Source organism: Schistocerca serialis, chromosome 4, assembly GCF_023864345.2.
Source record: "Schistocerca serialis cubense isolate TAMUIC-IGC-003099 chromosome 4, iqSchSeri2.2, whole genome shotgun sequence".
NCBI classification, from domain to species: domain Eukaryota; kingdom Metazoa; phylum Arthropoda; class Insecta; order Orthoptera; family Acrididae; genus Schistocerca; species Schistocerca serialis.
The window spans coordinates 327,961,527-327,985,984 of NC_064641.1; the positions used below are offsets into that span (position 1 = coordinate 327,961,527).

The 24,458-nt window shown below is 38.1% G+C and overlaps 1 protein-coding gene across 2 annotated transcripts in view; it reads left to right on the top strand.

Annotated features, from left to right (window-relative positions):
* The window catches only part of LOC126474952 (serine/threonine-protein kinase Nek8), a 321,061-nt gene that overhangs the window by 114,465 nt on the left and 182,138 nt on the right, over positions 1-24,458 (top strand). For both annotated transcript variants that reach the window (XM_050102469.1, XM_050102470.1), the window contains 3 exons: positions 763-938; positions 3,341-3,361; positions 19,445-19,569. In XM_050102469.1, the coding sequence (XP_049958426.1) occupies positions 763-938; positions 3,341-3,361; positions 19,445-19,569 (322 nt within the window). The remainder of the gene's footprint in view (positions 1-762; positions 939-3,340; positions 3,362-19,444; positions 19,570-24,458) is intronic.

A 24,458-nucleotide genomic window follows, 5' to 3' on the forward strand; every position in this document is an offset into this window, starting at 1 on the left:
GTGTGTGTGTGTGTGTGTGTGTGTGTGTGTGTGGCTCACATTAGCTCACATATGACAACAGTATTCTAATCATTTTTCAGAAAAGTGACATTTAATGACATAATAAAATATCCAAAATTTCTTTTTCTTTGTGAGTGTGTTGGAAACTAAATGCTGCCAATTGGTCCCTTTAACGTATCTTCACACAATAAAAGCCTTCATTACAAAATTCCTTTAGTTCATATTTTGGAATTTGCATGTTCATATTCAGGTACACCTGTGTCAAAAGTGTATACACTTAATACATCTTATTTAAAATGAAAAAGTAATAACATTCTTTCAAATTGATATGGGCCAAAGAACTTGCTTCTGAACAATACCTAGAAGCAAATGCAAACTAGAATGGAATGTTATCAGGTGATAAATTTCCCAGACCCCCAAATATTTTATGAAAACAGTGAATGTTGTCTAAGTCCACACGTATAGACTGATTCTGGCTCTCAAATTAGGTAATTAGAAAAAAACTGTCCTAATATTGGCCACACACAATGCATTATAGGAGGAGTATTGCTTGAATAGCAATATCTTTTGTAGCATATCCTTATCTTCCAGTATCAATCTCCCTGTTAATACAGCTTTCCATTTCTTTCTAATCTGTCTCTAAACACTCATGTCTTCATCATGACAGTCAGTTGTATGGACAAGGTTTTTTGTCAGTGATAAGCTGAGCTGACAAGCTACACATTATGTAGACAGTCAAGTTATCATTTTCTGTCTTTTTAGGGGCAATTTCAACCTATCCCATCAGGTTATTCTGCAGGCTTTCGACAGCTAGTTCATGATCTTTTACAAAGAGATCCAGTGTTTCGACCATCAGCTGCTGAGATATTAGAGTCCAGACTACCCCCATTACTGGACAATGCTCTCAATACAGCATCAGCAGTGAACGTCTCAAGCAGGTACAATTTATTAATACACAGATGCAGATTTTCTGTGGTCCTCTTATTATGTTTAAACTATTTAGCATTTGTAATTCAATTTTGATATTAATCTTATAAGTTTGAATCACCTCATAAAGAAGTAAGATGGTAACTGTGGTATATAATGCGCTCCTGGATAACCTTGTGGAAAGTTAACTCTGCGGTATCAAATAATCAAAAATTATGTTGAGATGTTTCACCGAGTAAACGTTTTTTGAAGGTTGCTAAAAATCAGCAATAAAAACATGACAATTCAAGAATACTCTTATTGTAAAAGCAGTTAATGCATTGCCTGATGAAAAAAGTGAAGCATCCAGAAGGGGGGGAGGAAAGGAAATGAAATTTCAAGGGGTTGAGAGAATGTTTGATGTAATTTAAAGGTTACAAATTTGAGTCAGATTTGTGAAGAACTTGGAAATATAAACCCACTTACCAGTATGATATTGCATGCCACCCTGGCACAGATGCATGTGCTGATTCATTTGGGAAAGTTGTCACAAGACCATTATATCCTCTTCTGAGGTAAGCTGGCCCACACCTGTTGCAACTGGTCCTTGGTATCTTGGACGCTGGTGCTGGGACAGAGTTGACATCTGAGCTAGTCTCACACCTGTTCTATTTTGTACAGATCTGGGGATCTTGCTGGCCATGGGAGCACCTCAACACTATGCAGACAGATCATGGAGATGCATGCCTTGTTTGGACAAACATTGTCCTGTTGAAAAGATGGTGCCACGATACTGTCACACAAGAGGTAACACTTGAGGATGCTGGATGTCTTTGACATACTATTATGTCATCAGAGTTCCCTCAATCATTACTAGCCATGAACAGAAGTCATACTCAATAACTCCCCACAGCATAACACTAGGAGTAACACTGCAATGTCTCTCCAAAACACTGCAAGAATGAAAGATGCCCCAGGTTGCCACCATATTCACCGATAATGGTCCCTCAGGATAGTGCAGAACTGAAATCCAATGCTAACACAATATGAAGCCATTCATTAGCAGCCCATGCTGCCTGGCCAATGCACAACTCCAAATCCAACTGTTTGTGTAGTGGTGTTAATGGCACCCTATGCGTGGAATAGTAATACCCTAGTCCAGCTGCCATTAATCTCTAACCAATGGTGCAGGATGACACAGACTGTTACAAGGAGTGGACACTATTGTTCTCGGATGGCAGGTGCAGATATGAAGAGGCTACAACATGTTTTGTGCGCAATACAGTGACCCTTTCTTGTGCTGGTTAGATGTGGTCGAGTGGAACATTTTCAATGAGTATGCCTGCCCTCACACTCCCATGCTGTCCAACATTCAGCTGATGTCAAATCTAAATGCCAAACAAATGCAAAATATGAATGGGAGACTTAGTAGATGGAATGAGAAGGAAAGACTTTTTCCTTCTCATTCTTTCTGGTAAGTCTCCCCTGACCCAGGGTTCTGGATGACTTTTTTGACCTGTATTCCTTTCCCTAAACTGCTCCAGTCCTTTTCCTTCACCTCTCTTCCTTCCACTTCAACTCTTCTTCTAGAAGGGGCCACTGGTTCCAAAAGTTTGTAAAAGTTAAATCCTTTTGTGTGTGTGTTCCCCTGACACCGGTTGGTGAGTAGATTTTTTATCTATCCATTTACATTATATTATCAGTAATTGATTATTTTCATTGTTAAAACAAAAGTATTGTTATTTTAATATGATTACAGTCTGGAAACAGCATTGTAACTGAAATTTATGATACCAGTACTTAATGAGTCTTCAATTAGTATAATTTCTTTTAATGTGAAGCCAAAAGATTATCTGGCTCAAACATATTAAGGAAATCTAGAAGTGTACAGTTTGCAACTAAGATTGTGGTTTATGTCTTTTGTATTCAGTTAGTGTAATTTCTTTCAGTGTGAAGCCAAAGGATTATATGGTTCAAACATATTGAGGAAACTTAGAAGTATACAGTTTGCAACTGTGATTGTGGTTTATGTTTTTTGACATGCAAAGGAATGGTTTGCATTGATTTCTTCAATTGGTGTGCAACAACAAATTTCTACAAATTTAATTTTGACTACATAATCTGACTGCACTAAATGTGATGGATACTGTGATTCACAGATTTATTGTATAATCATTTTCATGCAGTGTAGTGGTGCATTACCAGTCATAAAAAAAACTTCATTTGCACTTATATTTAATTTGTTTAAAAATACAATTGCATCAAGTTTCAATTGTTGTGTCAAACTGAAGAGTGTTCAATACCTGATTAATGTTTACCTGAAAGATATTAGTTTGATAATGTTATGCTTGATGAGTGTGTTAATATAAATATTGGTTAAATGCTGTAGAGCACTTATAATGTTTTATTTTTCTGTTTGTGCTCCAAAATGAAGCAGCAACAAAAAACATCAAAGGTATGGAATTTGCAATTGCTAAATACAATGTAATATTCACTCTTGAATTTAGAAAAACAAGCTTTTTAAAGATCGTGTTTGATGGAAGTACAGTTATTATGAATATTATGATAACCAAGATGAATGTACCTGTGGAAGTGAGACAATTAACTATTATTAGTTCTATCATTAGTATTCTTTGGAGCTGAGTAATGCCTGGAGCAGTGAAACAGTGTTGTCAGAGTTAGATGTGTATTCTAGGGTCAGTCTTGTTTTTTTATGCTGGCAAGTTAATATTTCCAAGGGATTTTTATTTAAGACCCCTAATAATCATGACTCACTGAGCCAACCCAGATAAAAACTTGAACTTAGAACTCAAACTGCATTTCCTTCTTCAAACTTTTTTAGAAAAGCGTGCTAACACTAGGTGTATTTTCTGGAGCACTGAATTATGCTGTAGTAACATCCATTTACATACGTAGAGCTGAGCAAATAAATTCTAACCCTACATTCATTGCCATCTTTCCCATTTTTCAAAACTTTTTGAGATATTAGCTTATCAAAGAATAGTGAGCCACATTTCTGACTGTAACCTTTTAAGAACTACTCTGTCATTGCTCATCAACAGAGAAAGCAATAAATAATCACACAAACTTCATTGTGGTGGAATGAAACAAGAATCACTGTTCTGTAGGAATTTTCCATGACCTCGTCTAGGTCATGAAATTCTGCAAGAGAATCTAAAACACTATGGCATAAAAGGAATTCACCTTCTATGGATGGTGTCATGTACAAGGGTCACTCAAAAAGTAATGCAACACATTTCTTTTGCTTGACTAATTTTGATTGAAAAAATATGAAATTTGCTGTGGGACATCATGGAATATACCTGAATGAGATTTTCACTCTGCAGCGGAGTGTGCACTGGCATGAAACTTCCTGGCAGATTAAAACTGTGTGCTGGACTGAGACTTGAACTCAGAACCTTTGCCTTTCACGGGCAAGTGCTCTACCATCTGAGCTACCCAAGCATGACTCACGCCCCATCCTCACAACTTTACTTCTGCCAGTAAAAGACAAAGGTCCCGAATTCGAGTCTTGGTCTGGCACACAGTTTTAATCTGCCAGGAAATTTCATGGAATATTCCTGTTTCAGTTCCTATTTCTCTAAGTTCTGATAGGTGGCAGCACTATATGTAGCCTTTAAAATGACATTTCAAGGAGAGAGCTGACATTGAGTTTGTTTTGGGAGAAAACTAGAGCATCACAGATATTCATACATGCTTGTGGAATATCTACAGAGACCTGGCAGTGAACAAAAGGATGGTGAGTCATTGGCGAGGCATCTGTCATCATCACAACTAGGTCATGCAAACCTGTCTGATCTCCACCATACTGTGCACAGCTGTTATTCCTTCAGTGTTGGAATGTATGGAAACTCTCATTTGAGGTGTTCAATGGATCAGAATCAAACATCTTGTTGCACAGCTGGACATCTCTGTTGGTAGTGCTCACAAGACTTCATTGGACTGTTGTTCCTCATCCACCCTACAGCCCAGATCTTGCACCTTATGGCTTCTATCTGTTTGCCTCAGTGAAGAATGCTCTCTGCAGGAAACAGTAAATGAATGATGGGGAGATTATTGATGCAACAAGACATTGGTTCTAACATCAACCAGTAGAAGGGTGCCATGCAGGCATCCAGGGCCTCCCAGTAAGGTGGTAGATGGCCATTGCATTTAACAGAGATTATGTTGACAAATAGGGTTTTGTAGCCAAAAGAGAGGGGAATAACATGGTTTGTTGAAATTCTGAATACAATAAACCTTCTTTCGGTAAAGAAAAATAAAATTGTATTACATTACTGAATGCCTCTCACATTAAGAACAGAAAACAGAGGAAAGGAAAAGGGGGGAAAATGCTGTTCTGGCCAGAGAGGGCCACTCTGGCCCAACAAAACACCATGCCACCCTCAGCCAATGGCATTATCGAAATGTGATGTGGAGCAGCATGTGGTCAGCACACCTCTCTCCTGGCTGTTGTTGTGTTAACAGACCTCATGCCAGCTCCTCAGCTGGCACCATGAGACTGAATTCACTCCTTTCCAGTTCTCCCACCAAGTAAAAACTGCTGACCATACTGGGATATCTGACAGAATTTTCTCAGGTGTTGTGATCACTTTTTTCAGATTTAGCCAAAGATTATAGGCATGTGAATGATTTCTTTTATTTCATAACTTGCCAGATATTTTGAGTTGAAGATATAATTTTAGATCACTGAACCAAAAAAGTGACATCTCTATTCACATTACTAACATAAAACGATGTAATTTGTACATACTATTGAAATATTCTTATCATTTGAAATCAAAGTACTCTACCTTAAAATAACTAAGTGGATAAATATCATTCATTTTAGGATTTGTGTACTTAGGGCACAACAAGTTTTCAAACTCACCAAATCAGTTACTGGTGTATCAAGCCTGGCAGTTCTTGAATCTTCTCCACTCTTGGAAAAAATTTTTTAGATGCCCGTGAGTATATGAGAAAACTTTTCAACATCATGTTCAAACTGTTGTCACTGGAATTAAATATCAATAGTTGCTGATAGCAATGACAAATCATACTTCAAACCAGATGCTCTTCACACTAACGTAATTCTTAACTTGAAACATGACGCTTTATAATGAAATGAGTAAAAAAGTAACCAAAACTGGAATATTCAGTGCTGATCTATGAACCACGAATGTTCAAATAAGGATCTGTATTTATATTTTTATAAAATTAAGGAACTCATCTCTGTGTATTTGTAAACGACAAGTTCACAGCTATGTGAAAAATCTCACACATACTTCACCCATACAGGCATGGAATAGAAACTGCACCTGAAGGCTGAGAACCCATACACAGTAACAAACATTACTGAAGTTGGTAAACTTGCTGCACATATCCTCAATTGGGCTACAAACATTAGAACAGTTTATCAGCCTTTTTCACCTTTCCATAAGCAACTCTACAGTCCATTGTTTCCAAATCAGAGTAATAAAGTAATTTTTAATGAAATTACACTTAAAATTTCTTTCCATCAACAAATACAGTAATTCCTCGAGTCTTTCACAATTCTCTGACTTTTCCAGTAAATTCAGTTTCCCAGAAAATTGTAGGTCTACTAGACAAGTCAGCACCCTGTTTACCACCTTACTCATCTGCTCAAGAAGAAAGGTCAAAGGCTCTGAATATATTTTCATGTTTTGTTAGGTTTTAGCAATTTATATTGCAGAATAATGAAATAGCAGACTGTTACAGCATTTATTCAATAAAATACAGGTGTCTGCTTGGAGCTCAAAGAATTTATGCAGCTTGCCTGTTCTTCAAATAGCAGGTGTTTCTGAGCACGGGGAAGAGACAGATATAGAGGCATCTTCCTTCAAATGCAAAATGATTATTAATGGAAACTACTTTTTCAATTTAGTTTGTTGTTTGTTCCAGAGTCATATGCCCAATATCACATTACAATACTAGATGTGTCAGTATATCACTAAATCAATTTCTCTTTCTGGAGCTTCAGTGAACATATATTAGCCATCTATCTAATTGGACAGTAGCTTATATCTTCTGTGATCCTGACACATGGAAATTAATTCTTGCTTCACCAGTGGAGGAAAGAACCATATACATTTTATATTGCTAAAATTAATGTTAGTAAGTGTTTCTGTGCCTGTATATGAACTGTGTCTTGTTTCTCTTGCATATGTTTGGTCTAAACATAGCTAAGGAGCAGTGACAGGCCTCCAAAATACAAGACTTGACTTCACAAGTGCTTTCGGTGGGCTCGGTTTCAAGTGCTTCATCCAATGAACCTCATATCAGATTGTCTGAGATGACACTGAAATCAATAAAATGTATGTGACAACAACACCCAAACTACTGTCCATTTGCTAAAGCTTGTTCATCAGGTTCATAACCTCTACAAAGAAGAGCTTTTAATACCAGTTTCTCAGGTGACTACATCTGTGTATAAATACACTCTGAGAAAGAAAGAAAAAAGAAGAAGAAGAAGATTGCATCATGGAGAAATTATCCAAATGGGATGGAAATCAGTAGATGTAATGTACATGTACAGGCAAACCAACAATTATAATTTCGGAACAATTTGCTGTTTGCTGATTTATTGGAGACAAAGAGGTTCACAAATTGAGCAAGTTAATCACATGTTGGTCCATCTCTGGCCCTTAACCAAGCAATTATTTGGCTGCATGTCAATTGACAGAGTTGTTGGATACCCTCCTGAGGGATATCATGCCAAATTCTGTCCAGTTGGCACATTAGATCATCAGAATTCTGAGATGGTTGGAGGACACTGCCCATAATGCTTCAAATGTTCTTGATTCACGAGAAATCTGGCAACCTAGGTGGCCATGGCAGGGCTTAGAAAGTGTGAAGACAGTGATAGAACTCTTTCCATGTGTGGGCAGGTATTATCTTGTTGAAATGTGGACCCAGGATGACTTGCCCTGAAGGGCAACAAAATGGAGCATAGAATATTGTCAGTGGACTATTGCAACTGAAATGACATGGATGACAACCAAACAAGCCCTGCTATGAAATGAAATGGAACCCCAGACCATCATTCCTCATTGTTGAGCCATATGGCAAGCCATGCTGGGCTTACATTTCAACAAGATAAAGCCTGCCCACACATGGCTAGAGTTTCTACTGCTTGTCTTTATACTTTTCAAACCCTATTGGCCAGCAAGATTGCCAGATCTCTCCCCAATTGAGAACATTTGGACCATTATGGTCATTGACCTCCAACCATCTTGGGATTTTAATGATCTAATGTGCCAGTTGCACAGAATTTGGCACAGTATCCCTCAGGAGGGCATCTGAAGCTCTTTCTCTCAAGTAAATCATTCAATTTTTTTGTAATAGAAATCATTTGCTTGTCTCTAAATGTATGTCACATCTATTTATTTCTGCTACGTTTTGATAATTCCTTTGTGGTCAGCCTTTTCCTTTTTTTCTTTTTAGTGTATATTCAGCAAATCTTTGCCTCTTGCATAATGTTCATAAGTTATGTAAGTAACTGGTGGGTAGGTAGTGATTGTAGCAGTGGTTACAGTAAAGAAGTAATGTTTTGGTACAACTCCCATGAAGTTTAAATATTTAATAAACTTTTGTGGAATGCAGAAAGTAATTGGTTTTAACTGGGTTACAACAGTCTAGATTGCAATAATATTTTGTTAATGACAGGTTTCGACTTCATGTAGATGTCATCTTCAGAAAATGACCAACCAGTTGTGATCTGAACTGTTATTTTAAGCAAGTTGTGTCACCACATCAGTGTTACTTCTCTGGACCAGGCCTGAATTTATAAATGATTTTACCAGAAAATAACCCTTCATATCCAAAAATCAGTAATATGAGAGAATAAGTGTTTTATGAATATGTAAGACTATTTAACAAAATCCAATTTGTAATTGTTAAACTAGGTGGCACAATAGTAAGACACTTAACTTCCATTGTTCAAAGCCCCATCCTGAAATTCAGCTATAGGTTTTCTGTGATTTCCTAAATCTCTTTAGGTGAGTGTCAGGATGGTTCCTTTGAAAGGACATGGCTGACTTCATTCTTCATCCTTCCCCAATCTGAGTTTCTGCTCCATTTCTGATAGCCTTATTGTTAAGGGAGATTAAACCATAATTTTTCTTCTTTGTTATTTGTATTCTAGAAGAAGTACTGAAAGTTACAACACATAATGTTCAAATATTCTTTACAATCCAATCCACTCTCCTCCACTCTTATCTCCTCCCCCCCCCCCCCCTCTCACTCACTCTCTCTCTCTCTCTCTCTCTCTCTCTCTCTCTCTCTCTCTCTCTCTCACACACACACACACACACACACACACACACACACACACACATTAATGCATATATGCACATTAATGCATATATGCACACCTCAGTTTGCAAAACACACTCTCAAATCTAGCAAGCAATGAGTGAGTAGGGGCAGTTTTATTGAAAGGTAACTATTTAGTTTCCTCTTGTGTTATATTTTATTGCAGTGTAATCTGCCTTTGTTGAAAACAAATGCCCTTCACTATCACTTTCTGGTAGAGGCTGTTGCAGAATTTATATTTATTGCATGGTGATATTTTGCAATATTTATTACAATAGTCTCAGTTGCAATTTGTCACACTTGATAATTAATTTTGATCACATTAATGGTTATCTTCAGATCTAAAAATAAAATGAAATATGACATTAATAAATAACTGTTCTGTAGATAACACAGACTGGAATTATTTAAACTTTGAAAATTTCTTAAAATTATGCCAAGATAATGAGATAATATAGATTGACAGTATTTATACGTAAGATTCTTAAAATTGTATGTGATTAATCACAGGTTGTCAGAAGTCTAATTTTTTTAAAAAAATTTTTTTTTAAAGAACATATTCATAAGCTGTATCATAAAAGGGACAGCACTGCAATACATCTGGATGGCATCTGAGGTGCATTTACTGTTTGTATACATCAGGCTCAGTCTGCCTGCAACCACACTGTGACTCAACCATACTGCCAGCAAGTGCAGTGAATTGCTTAACTTTTCTTCTGCCAACAGATACCACAGCAGAGTTGGAGAGCTACTGCTTATTAGTCCATCTAAGTATATTGCCGAAACTCTTGAAATATGCTGAATTCTTGAAGTCACACTGGAGAGTGAGTATTGTATTTGATTGTTTCAGGTGGAATCCATATATTTCAAGTTCCTTGAGATGTTCAGAAAACATCCCTTAGGTGCCATGTGTAAAAATCAAGATGTGTCTATTGGTACTACTGAGTGTTTAGATTCATTTTGATGAACTCCATATGCTGTTCCATTATTTTGTAGTGACATGTTCTTTAAATCATTTTACTGATGATGGAATTCTCTTGTATAAAATATTTTGGAGGTAAAATAGTTGTCTATTTGGACCTTTGGGCAGGGAGTATTTAGCTGGATGCTGTCATCAGAAAATAAAAACTTACACTCTACAGGTGTGAGTATGATCATTTACATCACTCAGTTTGGTACATAGATTAGAGAATTTAAAACGAGATATGGATATGTTGAAGGTAGATATAGTGAGGATTAGTGAAATGCAGTGCAGGAAGAAAGGGACTTGTGGTAATGTGAATACAGATTTACAAACACAAAATCAGGTAAGTATAACACAGAAATAGGGCTAACAATGAATAAGAAAATAGTAATGTTGGTAAATTAATATGAATAATGTAATGAATAGATTAACACAGCCAAAATAGACAGGAAGCCAAAACTCACAACAGTAGCAAAAGTTTAAATACCAACTACCTCCACAGATGGAAAGAATGTATGATGACATAAAGGAAACTAACAGTGTAAGGGAAAGGTAAATTACTACTTATCATTAAGATGACACATTAAGTTGCAGACAGGCACAGCTAAAAGACACTTACACATTCACAAACTCATTCATTCACATAAGCAAGCACACCTCACATGCACAAGACTGCCATCTCTGGCAGCTTAGAATTCTGGTACCAGTTGCTGGAGATGGAGGTCATGTGTACATGAGGTGTGCTTGCTTTTGTGAATGAATACGTGTGAGTTTCTTTTTCTGGCAAAGGCTGTGGCCAAAGGGGCTGATGTTTAAGTGCCTTTTAGTTGTGACTGTCTGCAATGTAATGTGTCATCTTTATAGTAAGCTGCAGTCTATCTTTTCCTTACATTACTGATATTCCAACTTGGAATTTTCATTGTTCCACAAAGGAAATTATTCACAAGTTAAAGGAGACAAAAATTTAATTGTGACAGGGAACTGAAATTCAGTAGTATGAAAATGAAGAGAAGAAAAAAATCATAGGAGAACATTGACTTAGAGAAGAGAATGAAGGGGAAGATGATTGGTAGAATTTTAAAAAGAGTATAATTCATCATTACTAATCCTAAGTTTAAGAATAATGATAGAAAGATGTTTATGTGGATGGCATCAGATAGAGTATGTAATGGTAAAACAGGGATTTCAAAACCAGATTTTACACAGCAAAACATTTCTAGAGACAAATGTGGAATCTGTCCATAATTTATTGAGTGTGGACTCCAAAATAAAACTGAAGAAACTGCAGAAAGGTAGAAAATTAAGATGAACTGGGTAGACTGTAAGAACTAGAGGTTGTTGATAGTTTCAAAGGTAGTGTGGTGGACTTGAGTATTCATATTTAAAAATTATACCTCTGAACTTTGTTTACAGTCTTATTACTTAGAAACTGTTATCATCTCTGATCTCGTTCACATCTACAATGTGTTGAGTGTTCGTTACACATATAAATACATCATTTCTGGTCTTGTATGGACCTTCTACCATAAACCATATTGGTGACCTCGGCATGATTAATAAGAGACAGAATGCATTTGTGGTTAGTGAAGTGTAAAAATGATCGTCAACACCAACTATGCAAATCCAACGCCCACATCAGTACGGAATGAAGCGGAGATTGCTCATGTTTCAGTGAAGATTACACCTGTCTGGAAGAAAAACATAAAGGTATGGTTCCTTCAAGTTGAAGCACAGTTTACCGCATTGGGTATCACTAACAAAACAATTCAATCATGTTGTTGCGTCACTGGAAGCAGATGTTGGAGAGTTAATTTCCGACTTTTTGACTCAACCATTATCTACCATTCCATTCACAGAGCTTAAAACAAGACTAATTCAGGAACTTCAGGAGTCAGAAAACAGAAAAGTAACAAAATTATTTAATAAAGAGGAATTAGGTGAAAAAAGCCAACTCAGCTCTTACATGAGATGCGAACCTCAGCTGGTATGCAGGTCAAGGATGATTTTTTGAGAACCATATTTATGGAGCGGCTTCCTGTCACCACACGTTCTATACTAGCTACAAGTAAAGATGATCTTGACACCACAGCAACTATGGCTGACAAAATTGTCAAATTTTCACAAACAAGATCAAATATATGTGCTCAGACCTCGCAGACATCATCTGCTATTGCAGTCAGTAAAGTAAATGATACCAGTAATGATAGAATCTCAAAACTAAAAACACAGATTGCTGAATTAACCTCAACAACCAGACAATTGAAAACACTGTCATGTTCAAGAGGCAGCTCATGTTCATCTCGCTCCTCACCAAGTAGATCATGAGACAGGTCACGGTCAGCCCAGCATTTTAATCCTAATGGAGCACTATGTTGGTATCACTTTAAATATCGCCACAGGCCAAAGAAATGTCAGAGCCCATGCTCGTTTCGATGATCTCCCACCCAAAATTCCAACAAACAGTCAAACTCAAATGCTCCACACTAGCAGTGGCAGGTGATCAGAGCCATCTTTCACGCTGTCTATTTCTCACAGCAGAAGTAACGGAAGTCATTACTTAATTGACACTGGAGCTGATATTTCTCTGATTCCACCTTGGAATAGTGATTGCTGAAAGAAAATATTTCATAAACTTTATGTTGCAAATGGCACTGGTATATTTACGGAGAGCATCTATTATTACTCAGTTTGGGTTTAAGGCGCAACTTCATATGGAGTTTCATAATTGCACATGTGCAATCTCCGATTATTGGAGCTGACTTCATTCACCATTATAATCTTTTATTAGACCTCAAGAACAGATGACTCATTCACTTGGCAACGTCAGCAGGAACATCCGGCACATAGATTCATGTCTCGGGCATAGAAACAGTTCATGTAATGCCACCAGATCAAAAATGTGCTGCCATTCTAAAGAAATTTCCCAACTTTCTTCAAGAAGACATCCATTTTGACCTCCCAGACACCACTGTTTTTCATATGATTGTCACAGAAGGACATCCTGCAGCAGCAAAGGCATGATGACTACCACCAGATAAACTTTAAGCAGCTAAATCAGAGTTCCAGCAGATGATTAATAAGAAAATCTGCCAGCCATCAAAGAGCACCTGGACAGGCCCCCTTCACTTAGTTCTAAAGAAAGACAAATCCTGGAGGCCTTGCAGAGACTACTGTACTCTCAATAAAATCACCAAGCCGGACAGGTATCCTATTCGTAATCTTCAAGATTTTAACAACCAACTATATGGAAAACAAATATTTTTGAAAATAGATCTGGTCAGAGCTTATCATCACATCCCTGTATGTCCAGATGATGTACCTAAGACCACAGTGATAACTACATTTGGTTTGTTTGAGTTTTTGCAACTTTCATTTGGGCTCTGAAACGCAGCACAAACTTTTCAAAGGTATATCGACAATATACTGAGAGACCTCGATTTCGTGTACTGTTATATAGATGACATTCTAGTGGCATCACAAGATGAAGAAGAGCACAAGAAGCATCTTCAATTGCTTTTCGAATGGCTCAGTAAATTCAACATCAGAATCAATCATAAAAAATGCATTTTTGGTTCAATAGAAGCACCTTTCCTGTGATATGTGGTAACTGCAGAGGGAATTAGACTAGATCGAGTACAAACCATTGTTGACTATCCGCTACCTACAACAATAAAAGAACTGCACAGATTTCTTGGCCTCATTAATTTTTACTGAAGAGCACTACCAAATTCAGCCAGTAAACAAACAGAGCTTTTGAACCTACTCCATGGGACTAAGGAAAATTAATTTAACAGAAAATCTTGAACAAGCCTTCACTGACCTAAAAAATAGCTTGGCCATTTCAGCACTTCTGGCTCATACATCTACAAATCTACCTCTAATTTTATTGGTTGACACCTCAGATTATGCTATTGGTGCATCTTTGCAACAAATCAAAGTCAATAATCTGCAGCCGTTAGCATTCTTCTCCAAGAAACTGACAAATACAGAGAGGAATTACTCATCCTATGAGAGAGAACTCCTCGCTGCCTACACAGCAGTGAAGAACTTTCAGTACATGCTTGAAGGGTGTGATTTTCCAATTTATACTGACTACAAGCCACTCACCTTCATGTTCAAGCAACATTTGGACAAAGCTTCTCCACGTTGGATCCGACACATTAGTTTCGTCAGACAGTTCACCACAAACATATGTTACACTACGAGGAAGGGGAAACCTCACAGCTGACACTTGTTCACAAATTGCTTCAATCAGTATACCTCCAACTGTTACCATGGAACAAATTGTGGAAACCAATGATGTGACGAAGAGCTTCCACACATCAAGAATACCATGTCCCTTGCACTTCAAACAATAATGTTGCCAAATGGTAAAGAACTTGTTTGTGACATAGCTGGAGATATGATTCGCTCATATGTACATCAACAACTACAACAAGCAATTTTTAACTCGCTACACAATCTAGCTCACCCTGGTGTTCAAGCAACCATTAATTTGTTTACAAAGCACTTCATTTGGCCATCACCAAACAAAGACGTGAAGGCCTGGACTTTATCATGTATTCCTTGCCAATGAAGTAAAGTCTGGAGACAAACCAATAGCACAGTGGGACATTATCCTCAAATGACAACAAGATTCAGTCACATTAACATGGACATAGTTGGGCCCCTATCTCCTTTACAAGGATATCACTATTTACTAACAATTATTGATCATTTTTTCTGATGCCAAGAAGCAGTTCCATTAGCTGACATCACAGCAAAAGTAGTTTCATTTGCCATAGTCTCAACATGGATATCTCATTTTGGCATGCCTCATATCATAACTACGGATCACAGAAGGAAGTTTGAATGTCAACTTTTCAAATGTCTCACAAGCACACTGGGCACCTGCAGCATATGGAAAAATTGAATTATGGCATCGTCAGTTAAAATCTGCTTTGAAAGGACAGATGACTGAAAATTAGGTTTTGAAGCTTCCTCTGGTCCTGTTAGTGCTTCACTCCTACATAATCTCATAAGTCAATACCTCACCATTGGAAATGACTTATGGTTCAGCAATTAGCTTACCAGGAGCATTTCTCAATGAACAGAAATTATTAACTGACATCCCAACCTTCGTCTTCAGATTGAAGGAACAAATGAGGAGCCTAAGACCAGTTGCAACAGAACATCACAACCACAAGAAGATCTTTATTCACCCACAACTGATGAAAAGCAAGTTTGCCTTTGTTCAACATGATGCTGTCAGAACACACTTCAGCGAACATATGATGGGCCGTATCTAGTCCTGTCTCACGATGACAAGCACTTCAAGATGGAGATTCTAACAGGAAAACAAACTATTAGCACTGATTGATTGAAATCGGCCTTCCTTCTGACAGACTATTCATCAGACAACATGGAAGACAGCAGGAGACACCACTCCGGATATTCCATCACATTCCATTCCAAAGACTGTCAACCTCCAGAAGACAACAGACAGCAATCAAGCCAGTGTGCCTTCACCACGGAACACCAGATCAAGTTGAAAGGTTACCTACCCTCAAAAATACGTGGACACTGTCACTGTGGAGGCAGTGTGTGGCGGACTCAAGTGTTAATATTTGTAAATTATATCTCTGAACTTTGTTTACATTCTTATCACTTAGAAACTGTTATCATCTCTGATCTTGCTCACATCTACAATGTTTTGAGTTTCATTAAACATATAAATACATCATTTCTTGCGTTTTATGGACCTTCTACCATAAACCATAGTCGTATTAGGCACTGGTTGACTGAAACAACGGAAAGGAATAAAACAAAGATGAATGAGTAGCTTTGAGAGATGAGATAGGGAAGCAGCAAAGGATCAAATAGGCAAAAAGCCAAAGCTAAGCAGTGGGTAACATGCTGGACATTGAATTTAATTCACAAAACTGGAAAATATAAAATTGCAGAAAATGAGGCAGACAAATGGGAATAGAAATGTCTAAAAATGAGACTGTCAGAAAGTGCAACTTAGCAAACCAGGAATGAATAGACAACAAATGCAAGGGTATAGAAGAATGCATGACAAGGGGAAAGATAGATGTTACCCAGTGGAAAATTAGAGATCTCCGGAGAAAAGAAAAGCAGCAGCATGAATATCATTAGCTCTAATATCATGTCAGTTCCAAGCAATGAAGGTAAGCTTGAAAGGTGGGAGGTACATATAGGAGAGAGAAACTGACTTGAAGACAGTGTTATAGAGAGGGGAGAGGAAGTAGATGATGGTGGGTTGGGAGATATAACACAGCAAGAGCAATTTGACAGAGCAGTAAAAGATCTAAATTGAAACAAGGCACCTGTAGTAGGCCCTATTCCCTCAGAATTATTGTGATTCCTGGAGGAACATACCATTGAAAAATTATTCCTTATACACACATCAAAAAAACTTTTGCATCACCCTGGTTCCCAGAAGTCCTGAAGATAAATGTTGACTGTGAATACTGTATCACAGACACAGTCTCTTTGGCTGTTCAGAGGTGTCGCTATACCCACACAAATATGTAAAAAACCATGCATGAGCAGCGCCTACTAGATGGAGGGGTCCGACAGCCAGTCATTCCACCAGGAAGGAGGTACATGGCTCATGTTGTCTGTAGTTCAACCATGCCTAGACGGTCAATACCACAGATTGATCATATCCACATTGTTACTTTGTGCCAGGAAGGGCTCTCAACAAGGGAAGTGTCCAGGCATCTCGGAGTGAAACAAAGTGATGTTGTTTGGACATGGGAGAGATACAGAGAAAGAGGAACTGTCAATGACATGCCTCACTCAGTCTGCCCAAGGGCTACCACTGCAGTGCATGACCACTACCTATGGATGATAGGTTGGATGAACCCTGACAGCAACGCCACCATGTTGAATAAAGCTTTTCGTGCAGCCACAGGACGTTGTGTTGTGACTCAAACTGAGCGCAATAGGCTGCATGATGTGCAACTTCACTCCCGACGTCCACAGTGAGGTCCATCTTTCCAACCACAACACCATGCAGCACATTACAGGTGGGCCCAACAACATGCCAAATGGACCACTCAGGACTGGCATCCTGTTCTCTTCCCTGATGAGTGTCACATATGCCTTCAATCAGACAATCATCAGAGACGTGTTTGGAGGCAACCAAGTCAGGTTGCACACCTAAGATGACATACTGTCCAGTGAGTGCAGCAAGGTTGAGGTTCCTTGCTGTTTTGGGGTGGCATTATGTGAGGCCAACGTACGCTGCTGATGGCCATGGAAGGTGCCATAACCGCTGTATGCTATGTGTATGCCATCCTCCGACCGATAGTGCAGCCATATCCACAGCATGTTGGTGGTGCAGTCGTCTTCATGGACAACAATACACGCCCCCCATTGTGCACATCTTGGGAATGACTTCCTTCAGGATAATGACATCACTTGACTAGAGTGGCCAGCATGTTCTCCCGCCATGAACACCATTAAACATGCCTGGGATAGATTGAAAAGGGCTGTTTATGGATGACAAGACCCACCAACCAGTCTGAGGGATCTATACCGAATCACTGTTGAGGAGTGGGACAATCTGGATCAATGGTTCCTTGACGAACTTATGGACAGTATGCCAGGCATGTATCAATGCAAGAGGACATGCTACTGGGTATTAGAGGTACCGGTGTGTACAGCAATCTGGACCAGCACCTTTGAAGGTCTCACTGTATGGTGGTACAACATGCTATGTGTGGTTTTCATGAGCAATAAAAAGTGTGGAAATGATGTTTATGTTGATTTATATTCCAGATTTCTGTACAGGTTCAGGAACTCTTGGAACCGAGGTGAGGCAAAACGTTTTTGATGTGTGTAGTATGAAAGCTTTTTGAGAAAGGCTGAATACCCTCAGTTTTCAAGAACAATGTAATTATCCCATTTCCAAAGAAAGCAAGTCCAGGCAGGTGTGAATATAAGTAAATTATCAATATAATAGAGGGAAACATTCCACGTGGGAAAAATTATATATAAAAACAAAGATGAGGTGACTTGCCGAACGAAAGTGCTGGCAGGTCGATAGACACACAAACAAACACAAACATACACACAAAATTCAAGCTTTCGCAACAAACTGTTGCCTCATCAGGAAAGAGGGAAGGAGAGGGGAAGATGAAAGGAAGTGGGTTTTAAGGGAGAGGGTAAGGAGTCATTCCAATCCCGGGAGCGGAAAGACCTCCGTCTTTCTGCTCCCGGGATTGGAATGACTCCTTACCCTCTCCCTTAAAACCCACTTCCTTTCATCTTCCCCTCTCCTTCCCTCTTTCCTGATGAGGCAACAGTTTGTTGCGAAAGCTTGAATTTTGTGTGTATGTTTGTGTTTGTTTGTGTGTCTATCGACCTGCCAGCGCTTTCGTTCGGTAAGTCACCTCATCTTTGTTTTTATAAGTAAATTATCAGTTGAATATGTCTTGACTGCAAAATACTGACATGAGTTTCATACAGAAGAATGGAATACCTTGTGGAAATTGATCTCAGAGAAGACCAGTTTAGGTTCCCAAGAAATGGATGAACTTTAGTGGCTATACTGACCCTACAAATTCTCGTAGAAGACTGGCTGAAGAAAGGCAAATTTATGTTTATAGCATTTGTGGATTTAGAGAAAGCTCCTAACAATGGATGAGTGGCACACACTCTTTGTAATTCTGAAGGCAGCAGGATTAAAAGACAAGGAGTGAATGAATATTCACAGCCCATATAGAAACCACACTGCAGTTATAATGGTAGAAAGATATGAAAGGAAAGCAGCAGTTGAGAAGGGATTGAGACAAGGTTGTAGCCCTTCCCCAACGTTATTCAATTTGTACAGTGAGCAAACTGTAAATGAAACAAAGGACACACATGGAAAAAAAATTAAAGCTGAGGGAAAAGACATGAGTCTTTGAGGTTTGTCAGTGAGATGGTAACTCTATCAGAGACAGCAAAAGGTCTCAGATGAGCAGTTGAACAGAATTATTGTGTCCTGAAAAATGTTATAAGATGAACATCACCAAAAGTGAAACAAGAATTCTGGGATGTATTTGAGTTAAATCAGGCCTTGCTGAGGGACTAAGATTAGAAAATGAAGCACTAAAAGTTTTTTGAGCTTCACTTTGCCCTGCCCTTTTTCCTTAACCCAGAATTTAATCAGTTAATGTTTCCACAATCATGTATGCACAGAATCTCTGCCTATGACAGTTTTAGTACCCATAAACTAATTTGTTTCAGATCAGTCTTGTATGACCTGAGGGTATTTGAAGATAATATTGCCATTACTCCAATTCAGTTGCCTCCAAGAAGTCACATAAAAGAAGTTGCCTGCAGTAACACACATTTCATTGTGCTTACCTCAGGTGATCATTACTTCATTACATACAACTGCATGAAAGTATAAAACATGTTTATTTTTTCAAAATACACACTATCTTTCAATAACACTATAAATTTTCTGTAAATCAACATTTGACATCAAACCCTTCTCATTTCTAATTGAAAGCTTTGAAATATTTTTATCTTCACTACATGGAATAGAACTGACTTATCACAATTTATTTAAACATCATATGATGCCATTTCCAGATGTAACATACACTGCAAATCATATTCTATAGGTAAATAATGATAATATGAAAATACAGTTCATGCCTGTAATGTCCATGTTAAAAAAAATGAATGCTGCTAAAAGCACCAACCATTTTTAGAATTAAGATTTTTGTGAATGTGTGATGACACTTGTCTTGACATTAACTCATTTCTTACAGAGAGTAAATTGTAGCTGATGTTGACAAATCCTTATGCTATGATTCATACTTTTTTGTTGTACTATAAATTGCATGAAATTTGTTCAGATGTTGATCTAATTATACTGCATAAAATTTCTAAAATACAAGACTGAAAAGGCAACTGATGGAATTACAATAAAATGCAAGACACAGAACTCAGTGAAAAAATTATAGCACACTTCTTTCTGGATTGATAATGAATTGTGGTACTTTACATTTTTAAAACCGGATCAATCCATAAATGTGAACAGATACTACAAGTCCCTCAAGACATTAAAGAAAGATGAGTGGAAAGCTTTTAGAGGATGTCTGCTTGTTGCATTATAAAACTTGGTGTAATACTGCATGCAAAACATTTGAAGTATTTATTGTAATATTCTGAATCATTCTGTCCATACTCTGGAACTAGTATCAAATAACTCACTTCCTGTCAGCATTTTGAAGGAGAACATGGATGTGAAATATTTTTCAATAAATGATAATTTAGCAGGTCAAGCATTACTCTAAAAGAAGTTGTTAGCAGGGATGTATGCTGTAAGCACTTGGCTGATATCCTGCTCCTTTCAGGCTTGGAGCTTAATAGTGACTGTGTGGAAAATTAGTGGTATACGAAATGTATAATAAGCCATGTATACTTTATGAATACATATGCACTTAGCTGACTGCATAGTAGGCAGGAAAGAAATACCCATCATATGATGACCTGTGTGAATCATGGTCATTTGGAGCTTAGGCATCTTAAACTTTTACTGTCTGCAAGTATTGGAATATAGCTGTCATCTAATATGGATAGTGTCTCAAAAATTTGTTTCTATTTAAATTGAATGAATCTTGTTTGAATGCATCTTTGGCCACCAACTAATAGCTTTACTCATCAGCTAGTATCCATGGATAGTTGAACGGAAGCAGTAATGTCATGGCCATTATAAATACTGTAGTTTTGTCTGTGCAGATCCCCTCTATAATGTGCTCCAGACAAACAGTTTTCCACAGTGTAGTGTACAATGACCTGACTGATATGCTATTATCATCATTGGTTTGATGTATGTTTGCTGTTAATGAGTGAAAACCATCAAAAAATTTCAAAAACGGTCACAAGCTACAACTTGCATCTGTTTGCTCTACAAGATCAACTGTCTGTAGTACAACCTACCTACTAAAAGTACTTGTACATCCATTATATGATCATTGGTGGTAGTTCATGATACTTATCTTAACTTCAAACTTTCTCTTGATACTCACAATAAGTACTTCATAATGTAAGATTATTTTTATACGGTCTTCAGTCACCAGTTATTGTTTCAGTAGCCTGATTACTTAATGTGGTTTGTCTTTCATGATTTCTAAAATCATTTGCATACCCCCATGAACCATGGACCTTGCTGTTGGTGGGGAGGCTTGCGTGCCTCAGTGATACAGATGGCTGTACCGTAGGTGCAACCACAATGGAGGGATATCTGTTGAGAGGCCAGACAAATGTGTGGTTCCTGAAGAGGGGTACCAGCCTTTTCAGTAGTTGCAGGGGCAACAGTCTGGATGATTGACTGATCTGGCCTTGTAACACTAACCAAAATAGCCTTGCTGTGCTGGTACTGTGTACGGCTGAAAGCAAGGGGAAACTACAGCCGTAATTTTTCCCAAGGGCATGCAGCTTTACTATATGGTTAAATGATGATGGCGTCCTCTTGGGTAAATATTCCATAGGTAAAATAGTCCCCCATTCAGATCTCCGGGCAGGGACTACTCAAGAGGACATCGTTATCAGGAGAAAGAAAACTGGCATTCTACGGATTGGAGCATGGAATGTCAGATCCTTAATCGGGTAGGTAGGTTAGAAAATGTAAAAAGGGAAATGGATAGATTAAAGTTAGATATAGTGGGAATTAGTGAAGTTCGGTGGCAGGAGGAACAAGACTTTTGGTCAGGTGAATACAGGGTTATAAATACAAAATCAAATAGGGGTAATGCAGGAGTAGGTTTAATAATGAATAAAAAAATAGGAGTGCAAGTAAGCTACTACAAACAACATAGTGAACGCATTATTGGGGCCAAGATTGGCACAAAACCCATGCGTATTACTGTAGTACAAGTTTATATGCCAACTAGCTCTGTGGTCGATGAAGGAATCGATAAAATGTATGATGAGATAAAAGGAATTATTCAGGTAGTGAAGGAAGATGAAAATTTAGTAGTCATGGGTGACTGGAACTCAAGAGTAGGAAAAGGGAGAGAAGGAAACATAGTAGGTGAATATGGACTGGGGGTAAGAAATGAAAGAGGAAGCCGTCTGGTAGAATTTTGCACAGAGCATAACTTAATCATAGCTAACACTTGGTTCAAGAATCATAAAAGAAGGTTGTATACATGGAAGAATCTTGGAGATACTAGAAGGTATCAGATAGATTATATAATGGTAAGACAGAGATTTAGGAACCAAGTTTTGAATTGTAAGACATTTCCAGGGGCAGATGTGGACTCTGACCACAATCTATTGGTTATGAACTGTAGATTAAAACTGAAGAAACTGCAAAAAGTTGGGAATTTAAGGAGATGGGACCTGAATAAGCTGACTAAACCAGAGGTTGTACAGAGTTTCAGGGAGAGCATAAGGGAACAATCGACAGGAATGGTGGAAAGAAATACAGTATAAGAAGAATGGATAGCTCTGAGGGATGAAGTAGTGAAGGCAACAGAGGATCAAGTAGGTAAAAAGACAAGGGCTAATAGAAATCCTTGGTAACAGAAGAAATATTGAATTTAATTGATGAAAGGATAAAATATAAAAATGCAGTAAATGAAGCAGGCAAAAAGGAATACAAACATCTCAAAAATGTGATCGACAGGAAGTGCAAAATGGCTAAGCAGGGACGACTAGAGGACAAATGTAATGATGTAGAGGCTTATCTCACCAGGGGTAAGATGGATACTGCCTACAGGAAAATTAAAGAGACCTTTGGAGAAAAGAGAGCCACTTGTATGAATATCAAGAGCTCAGATGGAAACCCAGTTCTAAGCAAAGAAGGGAAAGCAGAAAGTTGGAAGGAGTATATAAAGGGTCAATACAAGGGCGATGCACTTGAGGACAATGTTATGGAAATGGAAGAGGATGTAGATGAAGATGAAATGGGAGATATGATACTCCGTGAAGAGTTTGACAGAGCACTGAAAGACCTGTGTCAAAACAAGGCCCCGGGAGTAGACAACATTCCATTAGAACTACTGACGGCCTTGGGAGAGCCAGTCCTGACAAAACTCTACCATTTGGTGAGCAAGATGTATGAGACAGGCGAAATACCCTCAGACTTCAAGAAGAATATAATAATTCCAATCCCAAAGTAAGCAGGTGTTGACAGATGTAAAAATTGCCGAACATTTGTAGACTTAGAGAAAACTTTTGACAATGTTGACTGGAATACTCTCTTTCAAATTCTGAAGGTTGCAGGGAGCGAAAGGCTATTTTCAATTTGTACAGAAATTAGATGGCAGTTATAAGAGTTGAGGGGCATCAAAGAAAGGGAAGCAGTGGTTGGGAAGGGAGTGAGACAGGGTTGAAGCCTCTACCCGACGTTATTCAATCTGTATATTGGGCAAGCAGTAAAGGAAACAAAAGAAAAATTCGGAGTAGGTATTAAAATCCATGGAGAAGAAATAAAAACTTTGAGTTTTGCTGATGACATTGTAATTCTGTCAGAGACAGCAAAGGACTTGGAAGAGCAGCTGAACGGAATGGACAGTGTCATGAAAGGAGGATATAAGATGAACATCAACAAAAGCAAAATGAGGATAATGGAATGTAGTCAAATTAATTCGTGTGATGCTGAGGGAATTAGATTAGGAAATGAGACACTTAAAGTAGTAAAGGAGTTTTGCTATTTGGGAAGCAAAATAACTGATGATGGTCGAAGTAGAGAAGATATAAAATGTAGACTGGCAATGGCAAGGAAAGTGTTTCTGAAGAAGAGACATTTGTTATCATCGAGTATAGATTTAAGTGTCAGGAAGTCGTTCTTGAAAGTATTTATATGGAGTGTAGCCATGTATGGAAGTGAAACATGGACAATAAACAGTTTGGACATGAAGAGAATAGAAGCTTTTGAAATGTGGTGCTACAGAAGAATGCTGAAGATTAGATGGGTAGATCACATAATTAATGAGGAGGTATTGAATAGAATTGGGGAGAAGAGGAGTTTGTGGCACAACTTGACAGGAAGAAGGGACCAGTTGGTAGGACATGTTCTGAGGCATCAAGGGATTACAAATTTAGCATTGAAGGGCAGCGTGGAGGGTAAAAATCGTAGAGGTAGAGCAAGAGATGAATAGACTAAGCAGATTCAGAAGGATGTAGGTTGCAGTAGGTACTGGGAGATGAAGATGCTTGCACAGGATAGAGTAGCATGGAGAGCTGCATCAAACCAGTCTCAGGACTGATGACCACAACAACAACAAAATCATTTAAGAAA